Below are 19,363 nucleotides of genomic sequence, written 5' to 3' on the forward strand. Positions count from 1 at the left end.
AAGAAGATTTTTTCCACTACCACAAACAAACAAAATGCATTCCCATTGTGGATATAACAAACCCTACCGAAAATGTAAAGTTTCAAACCTTAACTTGACTAGGCTGCCAAAGAGCTAGTCTCCTGGAGCATGTCATCATGAAGGGGGGGCAAAAGCTAGCAAGGGTAGAGATTCATCATTTGAGGGGGGGTATTGAGAATAGCAAAATGATGCATGATATAGAGGCTTGCCCATAAGTGGCTGAGTATGAGAGATATGACAAAGATGTATGCTCTAGAAGCTCTAGGAAGAGATGTCCAAAATCCCATATTCATAGTGAAGTATAGTGGTACTATCCAAAAAGCTATAAATGTATGTACTTGACACTCATTTCATAATGATGGGACTATCAATTTGAGTCACTCAAGATTGTGTTTATGAGTCTAAGCTAATCTATCTTGGAACCTAATTCACTTGAGTTACAATTCCTCATTCTGATAATGTATCATGTGTTTGACTTGCATCCACCATAGTCGAGTTCTAGGTCCGTGTTTTTCAACATTTAAGAGCAAAGGTAACATGCTTACATAAACTTGTACAATGTCTGATTGTAATGCAGTGTTCTTTTTCGTCGTACCAATACGTGGGTGCTCACCCTTCCATGTGTGCATGTACAACTACCTCCCACAACTCGAAAATTAATCATGCTCGATATGAATGTGGTGCTTCTACATAGGCGGCAAAAGCAAAAGGGATCGTTACCAGTGAAACCCCTAGAAGTGGGCAAGTATTGGGTGATTTTGCAACCAGGGCTCGCCAAGTTTTTGGAGGAAATATCTACATTGTTTGACATTGCCATTTGAAGCTCCATGAAGGAAGACAACTTAAGTGAGCTGCTCCAATTGGTTAGAAGTGAATGTCATCAAAGCAAGCACCAACCTTTGTATTCCAATATGGAGAAGGAAAGTGCAAAGCAACTCCCACAACAACTTCTGCCGAAAGGAGTTACACAAAGCCCCTTTTCGTGAAATGTTTTGATGACATTGATTGGCTACACTTCAACAACAACACTATTTGTGGATGATAGCATGGAGAAGATGCAGATGAACCCACCCAACACATTTATATGCCCACCCCCATTTGAGGGAAACCCCATGGACACAATCCTTCTAGAGCACATGCTTTCCTACTTGACCGAGCCAGCGTGCTTTCGTGGTTCAATCCCAGACTTTGTTAGGGATCACCAATTCCACCCCCTAGCAATGGAACTCGATTGATATGTGATGTGCATGATGAATATGTACTTTCAAAATTATTAGATTCTTTTTATTTACAAGTGCAATAAAATGAGGATGAGAGGAAAGAGGAGAAAGGGAGAGGAATGTGCAAGTGAATAAGATTTTGTATAGGCATTTGCTCAATCGCAATACTACAAGATGTGTAAACAAAGCATGTGCAAAATATCTAGGGAAGGGTGGAGTGTAAAAACATGCATGCATGTGAATGTATATGTGCATAGTGGATTGAGTAACAATGAGGCAATATTGTTGTCTCGATATTAACCATTCAAACAAAGTGAAAAACAATAGATTTCGCACATTACTGTAGTGAGTGTAACAAACTATTTGATACCCTATCTTCTTGTAGTAAGTCCACACAATAATGCTCAATTGAAAGTAGAAAACATGTGCAATGTAGTTTTGCTTATTTGATACCCTATCCTCTTGTAGTAAGTCACTCTAGAGTGACGAATCTAGCCTTGAAGTTTGAATATTTTAAATTTAATTATAACTTTATTTATAATTAATTCTTACTGCACTTGACTGGTAGGAGCCAACTAACCACTATTAGTCTTCAGATGGGAGAGAGAGAGAGAGCTCTTGTAGACTTGTGATGATTAATCGTGAGCCTGCATGCAGTCGTGAGTGTTGCATTCAAGCTTGCCTTCCTGCTTATTACTGAATCCTGAGTCGTGATCGTGCATGGGCCTGTGGGAGGGATTCAGGGGAGAGAGAGAGAGAGAGAGAGAGAGAGAGAGAGAGAGAGAGAGAGAGAGAGAGAGAGAGAGAGAGAGAGAGAGAGAGCTTAAGGCTCAGGCTTCAGTCGCTCAAGCCTCAGGAGTCAGACTCTCAGAGCTTTAGCCTTTAGGCCCTTAAGCGTTATGGGCTTGGCGTTGTGGTGGCTCTGTGGGCGTGGTGCCGAGGGCGTGGCGCTGTGGGCGTGGAGGCTTGTGTGAGGCTTCTAACTTCTAACCGTGGGCCGTGGCACTGTGGGGCCTGCGTGTGGGGGTGAGAGCCTTGAGACTTCGGCAGTTCGGCAGAGAGAGAGAGAGAGAGGGCGTCCGCGTGGGGGTATGAGGCAGCGCCGCAGCTGCCAGCAGGCTTCAGCAGAGAGGCATCTGCTGTGGCCCGTCAGGGCTGAGAGAGAGAGAGAGAGAGAGCGTCCGCGTGGGCCCTCTGGCGTCAGGGCACTAGGGTTGAGAGAGTCTTCTGCCGTGAACAGAGAGTCGTCCGCCGTGGCCCGTCTGGCGTCAGGGCAGAGAGAGAGAGAGAGAGAGAGAGAGAGAGAGAGAGAGGGCATCCGCCGTGAAGTTTGAACGGTGACCCGTCAGCCTTCAGGCTTCAACGGTCAACCCTGGGGCCTGGGCCTGGGGGCGTGAGGCAACAGGCTTCAAAGTTCACTGTTCAGCAGACTCGCAGAGAGAAAGAAGACACATTGGCAGACTCGCAGAGAGAAAGAACTATCGCAAGATTGAACATATAATTTTAAACTAAGCATTGAGCAAGAAAGAAGATTTGGGCCCTGAAGATTGGCCGCAGCCCGCAAGCCCTGAAGATTGAGCAGAGTCCAGACTCCTACATAGAGAGAGAGAGAGAGAGAGAGAGAGAGAGAGAGAGAGAGAGAGAGAGAGAGAGAGAGAGAGAGAGAGAGAGAGAGAGAGAGAGAGAGAGAGAGAGAGAGAGAGAGAGATTGTTGGCATGGGCCCTGTACTCAGTACTGTGTAGGGCCAAGCTGTTTCCTTTGACGGGGAGAGAGAGAGATTTGGGCCTCCAGAGTCCAAAGTTCCACGCTTCAAGAGTCAAGACTCAAGTTCCTTGCTCAAGAGTCAACTTTCAAGTTGTCAACATTCTCCCTAAAATCATGATTGGCAAGTGGCAAAACAGCCTACAGGTAAGCACCATCTCGATTCTTTATAAGTTTATTGTTCAATTTTCATTTTGCTTTAAGTTTTAAAGTTTAAAGTTTAGTCTTTTAAGTTCTACTATTACCAATGTAATTTCTAATTAAGTATTGACATCACTCAAAGCAAAAGCATGCATGCGATCTCTTTTCTTTTAAGAGTGGTTGGTGAAATGAAAGATTAGTAACAAATTCTTTTTGTTATGTGTTTATTGATAAATTTGTGAAGGTTGAAGATAAAAAGAGATTAAAGATCTAAGGAGCTTAGTTTTCAAAGGAACAAAGGCATTATAAAAGGTAGCAAATTTCAAGCATTATTAGCAAAGAAGGTAAGATCGAAACTACTCTTTTTATTTTCAAGAAATGGCACCTAAATCAAGAGAAAAAAGACAAGGAAATCTTCTTTCATGGGTCGGGATTGAACATATAACTAAGCATCCTTCTAAAAAGGTAAAAGAAAACACTAATAATATTGTGGAGTCATATTCAATTAATGTATTGCCTTCGAATGAATCACTCCATAATATTTCACTTGAAGATAAGGCTAAACTTGAAAGAAAAAAGAAGGACGTTTACTCTTTCAAGAGAATTGGCTTGACCAATTCAAATGGCTTGTTTATGATAGAGACGAAGTAAAAATGTATTGTAAGTATTGTTTAAAATATCCTCATCCACATAGTGCATATTCAAAAGGGGGATCAATAAATTTTAAAATTAGTAACTTAAAATCCCATGTTCGCACGACTTGTCATAAGTTTGCCATGGAAGCCATTTTGCTTGAAGGAAAAGATTGTATTGAAAAGAGTGTTTAAAAAATAAGGGAAGTCAAAGATGAGGCATTACTTTCATTATTTAGAATTTCATATTTAATTGCTAAACAAAATTGCCATTTTCAGTTTTTCCTGAGATGATAAATTTGTTGCAAGATTGTCATGCACCATATACAACTAGTTTCTATAATGATGATAAGGCATGTGCTGAAATGATCTATTGCATGGCATCACATCTTATGAAAACCACAATAATGAAGGTTTCTACTAGTCCATGGTTTGGTGTTTTAATTGATGAGTCCAATGATATCTCTTGGACATATGGTTATTTATTTATCATATCTTGAGAGAGATTGCATTCCCAATACAAGTTTCTATGGCATTATACGTGTGCATGATGGTACTGCAAAATCTTTGTTTGAAGCTATTATTAGTGAGCTAAAGAAATGTAAGCTAGACTTGTCTAGATTTGTTGCTTTTGGCTCCGATGGATGTTCCACAATGGTAGGAAAGGATAATGGTGTTCAGGCCTTATTGAAAAAACATGTTAATCCATTTCTAACTTCAATTCATTGTGTTGCACATCGTAGTGCCCTTGCAATATCAAGTGTAGCAAAAGAGATGCCTTATTGTAAAAAGCTAGAAAAGCTTATTAATGCCATAGCTTCTTATTTTAATGTTAGCACAAAGAGATTAGAAGGGTTGCAAGCTATGCAACAAGATTTGGCATGTCCCATTTTTCGACTTGAGCATACTTTTGATGTGAGATGGTTAAGTAGATATAGAGCCATTAGTAGAGTATGCAAGTCTTTAGATGCCATACTTGAGATCACAAAAAAAGAGGCATTGCATATTTATGAAGAATTGGCTGAATTTGAGTGTGTTTATTGCTTACATTTCTTAGCTGACATTTTAAGAGGTTTAACAACATTAAGCCAAATGTTTCAAAAGGACTTTGTAGATGTCACAACTATAGATAGTCTTGTGAAGAATGAAATTATATCCATAACACAATATTACATTGATTGTCCTCCTCCTGATATGAATGCATTAAGTGTCGGTATATATGGATATGATATCCTTCCAGACTATGGGCCTGAAAAAGGATATTTATATACATTAAGAGGTGCTTTGCATGGGAATAAGTTTTATGAGCATGATTTAAAACGTAAAATTAATGGAGAAGACTTTTATAGGGCCTTAGAATTTCAAGTTGCTTTTGCCAAGTAAGTGGTAAGTAACTTGAATTCTCGATTTGAAGATAATTCCGTGCTTAATTGTTTAAAAATACTTGTGCCTACACAACATCCAATACATGAGATAGCCTTAAAAAACTATGGAATCCAAGAAATAGATAAAGTAACTTCATTTTATGGTTTTCCCAAAAAGTTGAATATAGAGGAATTCCCTGCAATGATAGAAGTTGATGAGTTTAAGAAAGAATTTAGAAATTTTAAGCATCAAGCTTCTAGAGATTGGGTAAGATTCACATTACCAGAGGTAACTTCAGCAATTGCTTGCAACAATATGTGGAGGGATGCTTATCGTAATGTTCTTACTCTTTGTCAAGTAGCTCTTGTCCAATGTTCGAGCATTGCTATTTGTGAGAGAGGTTTTAGTGCTCGAACTGTGATAAAGAGTAAGCTATGTAATCGTTTGGAGATTAAGAGTTTAGATGCATTAATGAAAATCTTTATTGAAGGGCCTTCTAAATTCACTAATATGGAGTTCATTGAGAGTATGGACTTATGGGCTGAAAAAACACATCGACATTTATACACAGCACAAGGAATTTGCTCATTGATTTTGCAATAACTTTGCATATTCAAAGGGGCAATTGATTTTTTATGGCCTATGATGATATTGAAGTCACTGTGCATTATTTGCGCTTTTGTTATCTTAAATTTTTTACCTTTTTTCATTGACACAATTTCTTCTTTTTTCCTATATGTTTATTATATTTTTATAATGTAAAATTTGCTTTTTTTTCTTTATGTTTAGTTCTTTATCTATGTTAAACTTATTTTTTGTATGTTCTCTTTCATGTTAGTTTTGTTTTCTCTTTTTGGTATCATGGTTGCTTCTTTCAATAAAATATGCTTGTTTTTTAAATCTTTTTTTAATTTTGCTTGTATTTCATGATATTCTCTTTCACGTTTTTTTTTTCTTTTTGTTTCTTTTAAAATTTAACTTCTTTTCTTTTGGGTTTTTGTTTTATACTTTCTTTTATCTTTGTGCTTATGATGTATATACTTCTCTGAGGCCATAGAGTCTAGACCCATTAAGAGACATAAAAACCACCTTTATACATTTATTTTTTACTATTAAAAATTTAGATAAAAAAATGTAGATTAAGTTTCTTAATGATAATAAAGGTTTTCATTTTTAAAGGCATAAGAGAAGTAATTTAAAAAATTCCAAGAAAAACTTTGAAATAAAGATCCTTTCAAATAATAATAAGAAAGTGATTATCTTTTCATTATATATTTAAAAGGGAATTAGAACGGTTCAATTTGTAGGATAAAAGGATTTGGAACGGTTCAAGTTGAAAAGTAAAAGTTTTGGATGGTTCAAATTTTCCGAAACTTCTTTAGGCTAAGACAAGAAGGATCTATGTCAGGTTCAGAAATTTTTTTTTTCCCGAACACCGGGGCCCGGGATATGGAGGATGAAGCTAACATGTGTGGATTCCTTGACTTTTGGACATTTGGTTATGTGTTCAATGCTCATGCCTTCAACCTTAAGATGGTAGTTGACCCAGCTTATCATGAGCAAAGTGTGTTAAAACAAGCCTTGCCATACTAAACAGGAGTGGTTATCATTGGCATGAATGCACCAGCACCAGCACCATCATCATCATCATCATCATCATCATCATTCACGATCAGCCGCTTCGTGTTTGAAAGTTATAAGAGGGGGCAGCATCATCGTGAGAGAATTTTGAAGGTTCAAAAACTCCTAACTTTTCCTTTGGGAGGTGGAGATGCAATCCCCTCTCTCCCTCGATACAAGAGCGCCTCTGCTATCTTGTTCCCTCTAGGGTTTCTGCATTCTGCTTCTGTGCATTTCCAGACGTCGCTCTCACCCATGTGATTTCGCCACATCCGGGAGATCTAAAGGCGGTTGAAGGGCATCTTATTGCAGGGATAATCCCTTTTGCTGGACATTAGCCTACCTATGTTTCGCCCCTGCAAGCAGACATTCTGATGTTTAGGGTTTTCCTGAGGCACGAAAGGCTGCAGCATCACAGGCCTTGTCTTTCAGTAAGACCGCTTCTCTGGCCTGAGGAACAGTTCGGAATCCCTTATGTGCACTGACCTTGCGCCGCCCTCTGCGGCACTTCCCCAAGAGTTGTAGTTGTGCCACTCTGCAAGGCACACCTATGCACTTATCATCACAAATACAACATTGGTTGCTGGTGAATTGGCATTGCGTGCCGCCGCATTGGGACCAATGACTGTCTATGAGCTCAATCGACAACTCCCTACCTCGACATGACCAGCAATCAACACCGCTGTGTCTTCGGTACGCTTGTTAAGTCCTTGTACCCGGTTCGCCTCTGTTATTAAGGAGTTTTACATCATGGTATAGCTGCTGTATTTCTGAGTGGCTTTGACTGTTGCTTGAGCTGCAATGCCAATTCTGACAGTTGTGAAAAGGCTTTGGCTATTTGAATTATTCTTACTGATATATTATTTCTGACAGTTGGGAATATTCCTTATGATGCATCGGAGGAACAGTTGATACGTATTTGCGAGGAGGTTGGTCCAGTTGTTTCATTTCGGTGGGTTCAAGATCAGCCTGCTGAAAGATTAATTAAGTGGTCTTCAGAAAAACAGTCAAGTGTGCTTTCCTTTTGTAGTCTAAATTGTTTAACGGTTTTTTCAAGTTGCAATATGGAGGGGGATGGAAGTTTCTAGTTTGCACCTTTAGTGATCTGTCTTTACTAGGGCTTCTATCTTTCATTTGGCATTTCACGAGTTCAGATTTGCACTTTAAGTGTGGCGATTTCTGCAGAAACATCCCACTACTCCTTTTATAATATAGTGTAATTTAATAACTGTGCCTCTTCTTTACACTATCCTTGTTGTGGACACATTGCGATGTGGGAGTATAGTTTCGATAAATCAGGATAAAATCGGAACTTGCAATGCCATCTCTGTGAAATTGTTAACAGTGTTAGTTCTATTAGAGACGGTTTTTCAATTGCAGCTCCAATCATATTGTGAAGTGCTAAGTTATTCTTTTCAAACACCTCCCGATTTCCTTTGATAGTTTGTGATAATGGTTGTCATTTTGTGAAGTAAAATGCACATATATTACTAAATTCTTATGTAATGAGCTATATAATGAAGCATATTTTTGTAATTTTAAGTCTCCAATATATAGGATTCAAGTTTACAACCTTTCAACATTTGTTATGCTCCTGTTATCTCCTCAATAAGTTTATGTGCAACATTGACTTGTGAAGGTTTTCGAGTTTCCTCATTAACACGGTTAAGAACTGCTTCTCTCGGTCGTCTCAATTGATGATGGCATGAACCAACACTCTGGTTGTACTAACTCGGAAAGCTAACACTCGTAAAATTGCTCATGGTCTGATCAATATATTTGGAAATGGATTTAATAAGAGTCCTCATTTCTCAAATATTGTTATAAACATTATTGAACCCGATCTCAAATTTAACTTGTCAAAATGTATTGATAGTCTCTCCCTAAGAATTGCACTTTGAATTACATATTTTATGTGGCTGACAAGGTCTGCCATAGAATAATGATACTGCTGTTGCAGTGGAAGTGCCAAGCCTTGGCCGTGATGGTGTGATCTAAGAAAGTGTTCGAGCTGTTGTCTTTTATTGATATTACAGGGATTTGATGTGTATATACATACTGAAAAATCAGTACTAGATTGGTTGGCAGTGCTTTAACAGTGACCTAAGTACAATGTCACCTAAGTTAACATTTTGAAGTGCTTTGCAAGTCTACAAGTAAGCGCTTTGTCATGTGACTCTCTCTCTAGCGTTGACAGCAGTAACTTTATTTTTTTCTTTTGGGTTAATCTCAATGTTACTAATGGCAGTTGCCAATGTAGTCAGTAAAAGTACAAAATCTGTACAACGTCAGAGGTTTGTAGACCTGTTGCAATATTGAAGCATCATGTAGAGATGAGCACATGGATAATTGGTTTGCCATAAGGTGCTAAAGCCTGAGTATTTTCTCGTACTGCAACTCATGGCAGCTGTTAAGGTAGGCTTTGGACCTATGAGTCCTATGTTTGATTCTGCAATGTAGACAGTCTGACATGCATGTCAGCTGGAACAGGGTGTGATATTTTCAATTATATAGCAATAATCAGTTTTCTTACAGCAATTGGGAATTACATTAGTATTTATGTTGTCGTTTCCAGGCGTGCACTTGCTTGCAAATATATGCATACGGCAAATACATTTTTGTGCATGTCAGCTTACTTGCAACTTTGAGAGATGGAGAGAATGGGACCTTGCGATTAGATCATGAGTGAAGTCATCACAGTCTTGTGGCTTTTTGCTTAGAGCCCCACTCTTCTAAGAAGGAAGGTTATTGCTTGAATAGATAATCACTTATGCCTCAACATTGATGAAAGGATGATGTGGGCTTTGGCATGCATAGACAGGCGGGCATCTCTGAACAGGGCATGAATACATGCATCCAATGTGTGTTGCACAGAGAGAGAGAGAGAGAGAGAGAATGGGTGTAGCTCAGTTGGCTAAGTTGAACGCGTGGTGACTAGAAGGTGTTGGGTTCAACTCTTACATTTTGTACAGTCATTTAGTATATGTATAGAAGAAGGAAGATTTGAACCCAAGTTAGTGGGTTAATAAAATAAGTGGTTTACCACTAGGATAGGAACTTAATTACGCGCACGCGCGCGCACGCGCACACACACACACACACACACAGACAGGCAGGTGGGGGGGTATTAACGCTTACTAAAGGCCAAATTGGCCTATGAGCCAAAAATAAATACATCTGAAGTTCAAGGAATTGTCATGTTTCCCAAATACAATGAAGGAAACCACACACTAATCTAAAATGAAACATCTAGCTAGGAGACAACAAATGATTGAAAGCACTCAAACTGCACTAGGGATCTAATGCAATGTGGAATTGATATGGGTGTTGGTATCATCCCAAGATATCTCATGGGCCTATCCAATATGGATAAGCTTAAGCATCGGGGTAGAGCTGCTCAATGACATGCTAGTATTGTTTGTATCCTCCTGTGGTGCCTTGAGCAAGGTTGTGGACTGGCAGATCGTGGGTGTGGAGAGAGAGAGAGAGAGAGAGGGGGGGGTTTCAAGTATTACCTCTCTAGCAACTCTCTCTCTCTCTCTTGGAGCAGCTGAGGTAATTGAAAAAGAAAAATGTCAACCATAGTTTTTATTGAGTGATACTAGAGTGACAAGGTAGCCTCTCCTTGAGGTTTAATGACATCATGTACATGCGACATACATGTTGGCCAGATGGTCTTATGTAAAGTTGATTATCTAACAATATATGAAAATGAAGTATTACCTTAATAAATGTAAGGTGCGCACTTGGGTTTCTTTTTTTGGGGGTTCCTTTTGGGCAAGAGAGAGGGTGGGAGTTTTTTTGCCAGAGTTTTTAATAAGTAAGGGAGGGAGGATCTCCTTTTGGTAATGCATAGGCACTGCTCCTTTCACAAGTTGCATTTGTTATGTTTATGAACATTTGCTCCCAAATTTGAAAGTTGAAGTTGCAATTTGTGCAGCTTTTTGACAATTTCAATCGCACATGAACTTTTTCATGTATAGTGTTTCAATAGATGAAGATTGCACTCCATTTCGCATGCTTACACTCACTAGACCTGTATCTTCTGGCATGAGCTATGCTGGTTTGAGGAAACTTGTATGCTTCAAGATAGTGGAAGTGGCCATGAAGTAGAGCAGTTGCGAGGATATTTCATGTGAAGGGCAACAGTCAAATGCAACACAATCTGTATCATACTGGGAACACAGATATACTTGTTCATGTACTGGGGGTTCGTAAACACAGCCTCATAGAAGTCTTGAGTTCTTACTATTAGGCTGGCACTTTGGAAAACTTAAAGGATTTGTTGATATAGTTATCTCGTTTTGATGTCTCTTCAATCTCAGGATTTCTACGTCAAATTGGGCTTTGGGAAATGCACAAAAGGTGTATTTAGCTAAATTTTCTTATGCATTTGATGTGTTTCTTTCAGCTCAGGTAGTAATAGTTTGTATCTTCGTACTATGTCTTTGTTGCAACTTGAGTCTCAACTTTCAAGACTCTTAAGAGCTGCTTAACAGAACAGCTCAGGAGCATTCAATGTAGCAGTTGATAGTCTCATCTTGGGTGCTTTCTCTGCCAGATTGGTTCTTGATAGAGAGACAGGAAAGCCGAAGGGTTACGGATTCTGTGAGTACAGAGATGAAGAGACGGCATTGAGTGCTCGGCGTAATTTGCAGGGTTATGAGATCAATGGCCGACAGTTACGGGTGGACTTTGCTGAAAATGAGAAAGGGAGTGCAGATCGGAATAGAGAGCAGGTATTTTGCTGCAATTTTTGTCTGCTTGATAATTTTCGGAAGCTTTTATTGAGAAGTACATTCCTTCTTTATATGTACTTGCAGGGCCGTGGGGGGCCGGGCCTTGCACAAAACATAGGTATGTTTGGCACACCTCTCCAAGCTTCTAGCACAGGCATACCTTGTGTGATTTTGTGCATGTGCACATAATAGTGTAAGTAAACAAATCACTTGGGACTCCCTTTGAAGTTGCTTCTGTCCTAGTACTCTGAGCTCACACACACACACACACACCCCCCCTCACACATGCGCGCACACACATCTAGTCAGTAGTGTTTTTATACATGCATCCTGCTTTAGGGAAAGTGCATGGAGGTGGAGCTGGTTATTGAGATTTTATTCAGTGTGTTATCCTATGCTTGAAAACTAGTGTGCATTGTCTTGTCAGATGTACACAAGCAAACTGGTGGGCCAAAAATAGCGAGAGATCCATTTCTGCATCAGCCTATTGGACTATCAGCAGCTGCTTCAGCTGCTGCTGTTATGGCTGGAATGTTAGGAGGTCCACAGGTCTCCGTGGGTATCAGTGGTCAACGAAATGGGATTGGGGTTGGTGGAATGCCTATTGGAACTGATGCCCTTTCCAATCATCTAGCAGGCATGTCAAGATATCAACTGTATGAAGTGATATCTCAGATGAAGGTAGGGTGCTATTTCTGTCACTGTACCCCCTTTTGGTGTAGTAGAGCTGCTTCTTATGGCATTTAAGCTTCCTTTTTCTTCAATGTAGAACCTGATTCAGCAAAACCAGCAGCAAGCACGACAAATCCTAACAGCATATCCACAGCTAACGAAGGCCCTGCTTCAGGTTCTGTCTCACTGCTGGTCGTGTTCCTTCATTATTAATGATCCACCGAACTAATGTTGTGCATTATGTCTGTGTAACAGGCACAAATAATGCTCGGCTTGGTGCGAGCTCCGCAGATGGTATGGATTTTTTCCTCTCAATCAGTTGACACATTTGTGGCTAAGTATTTTTATGGGGATGTCTTTCAAAATCTTGAACTATGTAGTAAATTCTCCCTGTTCGCTTCTTCAAGCAACAATATGTACATCCAAGTAGGTGTCTTTAGTTTTCTGTCAGGGTCTCTGAGTTGCTTTCAATCCTAATGTCAATGTCCTGAAATGTAGATGCAGGCAGCACCAACACCTCCACAAAATGTTCAGGGCATCTCTCAACTGCCAATAGTGCAGCAGGCACCCCTTCAACAAGGTTTGCATACTGGCCAACTGCAGCTACCCCTACAGGGGGCCCAATTGTCTCAAGTTGCAGGCATAGCACCACAGCTGAATCAACCTTCACAGAACTCACAGTTTCAACCTTCGACTCAAACCCACCTTCATTTAAATACTGGGTCAACTGCAATGCCATTTCCTCCACAATCAGTACCTTCACTTCCAAGTCACCTTGGCCTGCAACAACGATCACAGCCTCAGGCTAGCTTGAATGTACACCAGCCACCCTTACCCCAGTTGCCACGTCCTCTAGTACCCCCGTCACCTCCACAACCTCAGAGTTCTCAGGGTGCAAGTTTCCAGTTTCCACCCACCTCCCAGGCTTCGTTTCAGGCATGTTGTTTGTACTTCTTCATGTTTGTTTTTCTGTTAATAATTGCCAAACACACTGACCACCTGTTACTTTCAGCAGCCCATGGGTCATACTGTGTCCTATCCAGCAATCAATCCACCCCTTCCCAACCAACCACCTCCACAGCAAGTCTTACAGGTTAGAATTTTACAGTCTCCACAAACCTTCTTTCTATGTAGGCCACTTATTCAAAATGATAAGGTTCTGTTGGTCCTTACAGCTCCCCAGAAGTGGTGCAGATGCTGGAGGAGGTGCTGGAAGTGCTCAAAGTGTCCAGCCTAGTATTGCAGGGATAAGAGGTGTTTCCCAGGATGGAGCAGCATTATCTGGTAGAGGGTCTGCTATGGGAGCTTTAAGTAGTTCAGCTCCACTCATGACATGGAGCCAACCCCCTCCTTCAAGTGTATCCATGATAAATACGTTAGGTTCTAACGTGCATTTGGGACCAGGTATTGCGAGCAATGGCACGGCAGCATTTCAGCCAATGGTCTCTAGAGGTGCTCCCATTGAAGGAGCTGGCATAATCCATTCTCAAGGAGGACCCGCTCAGTCATTTGTACAATCTCAAACTCAACCGCAACCAGCACAACCGCTACCTCAACAGCAGCAGCAGCAACCGCAGGTCTCTGATACGTTTCACAATCCTTTGGAGATTGTGTTGCAGCATTGTAGGGAATCTGCAGATATAAGTGACTGTAGGCGTGTGATTTGTATCAAAAAAGTTCCAAGTTAGAATTTAACAACTGGAAGTTTAGGTGAACTTATATGTCTAAGTCTGTGATAACTTGTGTAGGTGTCACTCGAGCCAGAGCAACAGAAGGCATTGCTACAACAAGTTATGAACCTTACACCTGAGCAAATTAATTCTTTACCTTTGGAGCAGAGACAGCAGGTTCTTCAATTGCAGCAGGCCTTTCGGAATCAAGCTGTTTAAAATATTTATTTTTATCATTTGTAAATTAGGTCCGGAATGTTTTTATATGCCTAATTATACATCTTCCTTTTGTTGCCTCTTTTCACTTTACAGTGGAGGCAGATTTGCTTTTGTTCTTTTAGTTAGTATATTGGTCTTTTGTTGACCTGCTTACCTGTAGAGGTGTGGTATCTGTGAAGCAGCATGGTCTGAAGCAGCTGTTTGTTGAAAGACTACTGAGCTGCCTCTAGTGTCATTGAGTGAATGCTAGTGCGTTTCTGTTGCATCAGTGGACTAGTAACCAATTGAAAAGCTTCTGAGTACAATCAAGTTGAAGAGTTAAGGTCACAGACTATGTACCAAGTAATTGAGTAATTATGAGTCAGAAATCTTGTGTGTGAAACTGCTTTTTAAATTTGAACTTAAATGTGATTAAAATTTTTATACCTAAATGATACTAGTGTTATGAAGATATTTGAAGTTATGCCTTTAATTGTTGAATCTTCACCTTCTGTCATGGCAAGTGAGGTCATTGCAAGTATATTTTTCGTCAGATATGTGGGGATTTGTCAGGTATTATGGAAGCATTTCCTCGTCAGGATTTTTAATGAGGGTTTGGAAGAAATATCTCCTCTTGTGAGCATGAAGTGCAAACGTCCGGTTGCCATTTGTTTTACATTGCCAATCTGTATAACCCAGTTTTATTTAAGAAGAATCTTCTAGTATACTTGATCTTTAATGAGTGTGAGTTCTTAACATGACTTGTGAAATGGAGTTCCAAGCTATGGAGTTGTATATATTGTGATTTGTGAATATTCTGAATGTTTATTCTCGCAGGTATTTTTAGTAAGAGTTGCAGAAGAAATGTCTCCCCATGTGAGCATCAAGCCTATTGCTATTTGTTTACATTGCCAATTTCCATGTAACCATGTTTTGTTTAAAAAGAACCTCCCAAGTATATTTGATCTTATTTAGTCAAGTTTTGAAAATAACGTGTGAAATGGAGTCCCGAGTCATGCAGTTGTATATGCGCTTCACTGAGGTATGTGTAATGAACCTCAGAATTGGAGGACAGTGCTTGAGATAATAGATGGTTTCATTGATTTGGATACTATGTTTTAATACTCCTTTTGACATGTTAGATTGATATTGTCAATATGCCCTCAAGAAATCAGTTTAAATAATGTAGATGGGGTATCTCTTATGTAGACTTAAGCGCTGCATTACATGCATTTAAGACATTGATATGATGATATAAGGTATGTAAAGTTGCCAATGGGCTGATAGCACAAGTGGTTTGAGTGTGTGAGTGTATACAGCATGGGTATAGGAGTTCAAACCTTGGATGCATCCTAGAGGCATCTTTCAAGTCTCAAGCCTTTTTCCCCCAAAACAAAGTATTCAAAGTTTTTGAGATGCAAAACTTTGTGCCACATTGTAAAAATGACAATTGCTTTAGCATTTGTGGGGAGAGGTGGACCCTCCAAAGAATGTCCTAAAATTGGTAATTTTAATTGCCTCCTTCCTTTTTCTTGGAGTTGATTTGGTTGATTAGACTTGAAATAGCTTCTAGCGAGGAAGTGTCCTTGTGGATAAATTTAATTTAATTATGGAGACTACACAGACTACAAATACTTTTGATGAAATCTAACATTGGGTGTTAAGTTATATAAACATGCTTAATTAATTAAAAAAGGCAAGAGTCCAATGTCAATCACTTGTGTGGTATCTACAACGTGTTTGTAGGCCTTAATGTTGGACATTGCATCTTTCTTTTGGAAAGGCCTAGTGCAATTGTAAATATAGCAGCATAGAAGTGTAGTTGTCAAGGAGGTAAAATAATAAATTTGAAGTGATGCAAGCCTTTAGCCTATTTTAGAAATAGGTGGTCTTTGTGATCAATTGGATTCTCTCTCACTCACTCTCTCGTGCTTTAACTAGTATTGTTAATATAACATTCCTTGGGTTTAATGTAAATGTAATTATGTTGATTGATAGTTGTGTAATTGAAGATGGATAAGAATTAGGACATAATGGCATTGTTACTTGGTGTTAAGAGTTTTTGGGTTTCTTATTTTAATGATTGTGATTGTTGCATTTGGTAACCAAATTGTCACTTTGATTATTAGTGTATGGTACACCAATTTGTTATATAAATGGAAGGGTGGAGCATGGGATGTATTGGTTATTTCATTGTATGATTTACTTTGCATGTGTCAAAGAGGAGGCTTGAGCAAATTTTGCATGTGAATGGGTGTCTTCAAAACTCATAACCTACGTCTATATATCTACATGTTATTTTGAAGAGAACTTCAATGTAAGCATATTTGGTTTGTGCATGCTCATTGTACTCTATGTATTCTCTTAGCTTTGCTACTTGGTTTTGCTCATTTCTCCTTCAAAGGTGGTTAGTTTGTGAGGGTGAGCTTCATCAAGTTTGAGTAAGATGAGGTAACTTGAACTTATGGATATGAAAATAGTGGTAGCAACCACAAGAACATGTTGCCACTAGAATGAAGGCTTGACAAAATATCTTCATGATGCTCCTTTTCAAGTAGAGAACCCCCACTATAAAGGAGAAATCTCAACTGGGCAATGTTGCATATGCGAGTCTCACTTGAGGAGACTTTAACTAGTTGATTGGGTGTTTTATAAAAGTCTATTGTTTTGCATTCAAAAGATCAATTATGTTTCATTCACTTATCATGTATCTTAGCATCAATTTGTTAGAGTGGTAAGTACTTGGATATTGTATTTTTTCTTTGCATGTTTTGCCACACCTTGACATGTTGCACGATAGATGTGTTCATATTCTTCTTGATTAGTGTTTGCTTACTAATAATTTACTTTGTTTGAAGTAGTTATAATAGGTTTGACCGCGTGGTGTTTAACATGGGATACAAAAAATCTAGTATCTTCTAGAAACTCCTAAACGATTCTAAAAGGTTACTTGGAGGATTCTAAAAGAGTGCTTATATCAACAATGCTTACATGTTAACAATGCTTACATGTTAACAATGCTTATGTCATCAATGATGACATCATATTCTTTTGTGAGCACTTATGTTGTCTCATACATAAAAGCTTTTCCTTAACATCTTGAACTAACTTGCTAGCACCAGTTGTGAGGCTTTTGTGTCCTCTTGAGTTCTAGCTTAAGCTTTATATTGCCAATTCTTGTCTCACCTTGTATCAAGATCTTGTCTTGCATCGTGAATTTAACCTCGTTATCAACATTATTGTACTAATCTCCTATTCAAAAGTATATTGTTGTGCTTCATTCTCTTGTAATAAAGAATTGAATTATTCTTCTTTTTCTTTAAGTAATTCTCTTATAAGTTGTGAGGCAACAATTCTTATCCTTGCTAAGTTACTAGTGCATTCATAACAATTTGGCAAAACTTGTACTTTGATCTTGCCTAGTTGTGATGGATATGGTAATGGAAGGTGTCATCACTACCTTGCAAATATTTAAGAACAAATATAATAACTTTGTGAGAGTAAAACTCCATTATAAGTGAAGAAACCCTAAGCTTTGATGTTAGCCATCCAAGCCCTTTAAAACTAACTTCAAGAGCTTTGAGAGTCAAGTCTACATCAAGAAACCTCTTTGAAATATTTCAATTGTCCTCCAAGCTATAAGAAATAGCCAAAAGTTAGGCTATTTGACAACTTTGATGGGACTTGAATCAAAGTTCAAAGGTATTCTATCACAAATATAGTAATTCATCCACATGCAACTTGAGCAATATCTTGATGGTCCTTCTTAAGTAAGACTTATTGGCACACCCCTTGTAGGGATAACTCCCTCTTGGTTTGCATCCTTGCTTAAAAAGGAATTTCCATTACTTCATGATTTTGAAGCCTTTATTCGAGATTCTTTGTTAAGAACAGGATTTAGACTCCATGATAGTTAAATTAAAAAAAAACTAACCCTATGGGAAGTAAGAAACTATTTCTATTGTTTTCCAAAGAATTAAGAGGAACATTAGCAACATGTGTGGATAGTTTCTAACAAGCTTAAAAAAGGGCTTATATCCTAAATTGGCAAAAGCATTCTTTTCATCAATTAGAGGTGGAATTCCTTGGATATATTATTTCTCAAAATGGAATTTGCATGGATGTAAAGAAGGTGAATATTATCCTTGAATGGGAAGCACCAAGCTCCATTCAAGATGTGCAATGCTTCTTGGTACTTGATGCAAGCATTTATCGAATCTTCACTAAAGAATATAGCAAGATCACTATGCCTCTCAAGTGATTTAGTAGAAATGATAAATTTGTGTGGAACTTTGATGCAAAAAAGGCTTTTCAAACACTTGTGAAAAGCCTTTTTTGCATCAAAGTAGATAATGTCCTTTTTTGCATGAAAAAAAGTAATAAAGTTACAATTTGAATTTTCCTTGAATATATCTATCGCTATCATGGGTTACCTGATGACATTGTTTCAAAATGAGGACCATAGTTTGTGTTAAGTTTTTGGAGAAATCTCATCAAGCTTGTAGGTGTCCAAATTCAACCAATCACCCTCAAAATAATGGACAATAGAGAGAGTAAATCAAGTCTTAAAACAATATCTTTGGTGTACCATCAATTATCATCAATATAGTTGGGTGGATTTAGTTTCCTTGACTAAATTTGCCTACAACAATGCTAGTTATACTTGTCATGGGAAAATCCCACTCTTTGCCAAATATGAAAGACATCGTAAAATGGACATTTATGAGTCACCGAGTGAAGAATCCAGAAGCTATGAATCTAACTAAACACTTGTAAAAAATCCATAAGGATTTGAAGTCATATTCAACAACCTCAAGAAAGGTATAAAGATAATGATGATTACCAAGAAATGCAACATCCAACTTACGACATTGGAGATAGAGTTTAGCTTTTACATTAAGGTTTATGCTCTTCTCACTTGTCCTAGAAGTTGGATTATCAAAGATTGAAAATTCACCAAGTATTCCATGTCTTAAGTCTTGGAGCATTGCCACGCATACTCAAATAAGGGGAAGGAACCTACAATCAACACTATCTATTGAGATGAAAGGACACCTAGAGCATGAAGTCAAGACTATCCTTGATTCTAAAATCTTTGGTCGAATACTTGAATACCTTGTTCATTGGAAGGGCTATGATGCTACTAAGCAAATATGGAAACAACTTTCAACCCTCATCAAGGACCTGCTTAAGTAAAGGTGGTTCATCAATGACATCCATTGAAGCCAAGAGCCATATCAAGAAACCCCACTATTCTTCATAGAACTTCTCACTAAAGGCAAGGATAACGTCATGAACACAAAAAAAATCTAGTATCTTCTAG

The 19,363-nt window shown here is 38.7% G+C and overlaps 1 protein-coding gene across 2 annotated transcripts; it reads left to right on the forward strand.

Moving 5' to 3' along the window:
• Positions 1–6,806: 6,806 nt before the first annotated feature.
• On the forward strand, positions 6,807–14,220 carry LOC148039721 (cleavage stimulating factor 64-like). Of its 2 annotated transcripts, none has more exons than XM_087693383.1 (11): positions 6,807–7,454; positions 7,635–7,713; positions 11,323–11,500; positions 11,585–11,618; positions 11,928–12,181; positions 12,270–12,347; positions 12,428–12,466; positions 12,671–13,108; positions 13,185–13,265; positions 13,348–13,749; positions 13,921–14,220. In XM_087693383.1, exons 1-11 carry the CDS (start codon positions 7,424–7,426, stop codon positions 14,059–14,061), a joined length of 1,755 nt encoding a protein of 584 aa, XP_087549509.1. In that variant the 5' UTR covers positions 6,807–7,423; the 3' UTR covers positions 14,062–14,220. The 2 variants fall into 2 exon arrangements, with proteins under 2 accessions (XP_087549509.1, XP_087549518.1); XM_087693392.1 differs by having other exon boundaries at positions 13,188–13,265.
• The last annotated feature ends 5,143 nt before the right edge of the window (positions 14,221–19,363 follow it).

This window comes from Lygodium microphyllum, chromosome 2, assembly GCF_053477565.2.
Source record: "Lygodium microphyllum isolate KBCC chromosome 2, Lygodium_microphyllum_v1.1.10, whole genome shotgun sequence".
In the NCBI taxonomy this organism is placed as follows: Eukaryota; Viridiplantae; Streptophyta; class Polypodiopsida; order Schizaeales; family Lygodiaceae; genus Lygodium; species Lygodium microphyllum.

Excerpts from the sequence above, each read along its gene's own strand:
- LOC148039721 (XM_087693383.1), top strand. The coding sequence starts at position 7,424 with ATGACCAGCAATCAACACCGCTGTGTCTTCG. Across the intron at positions 11,619-11,927 it reads GGGCCTTGCACAAAACATAG|ATGTACACAAGCAAACTGGT; the intron begins GTATGTTTGGCA and ends TTGTCTTGTCAG. Across the intron at positions 13,750-13,920 it reads AGCAGCAGCAGCAACCGCAG|GTGTCACTCGAGCCAGAGCA; the intron begins GTCTCTGATACG and ends TAACTTGTGTAG.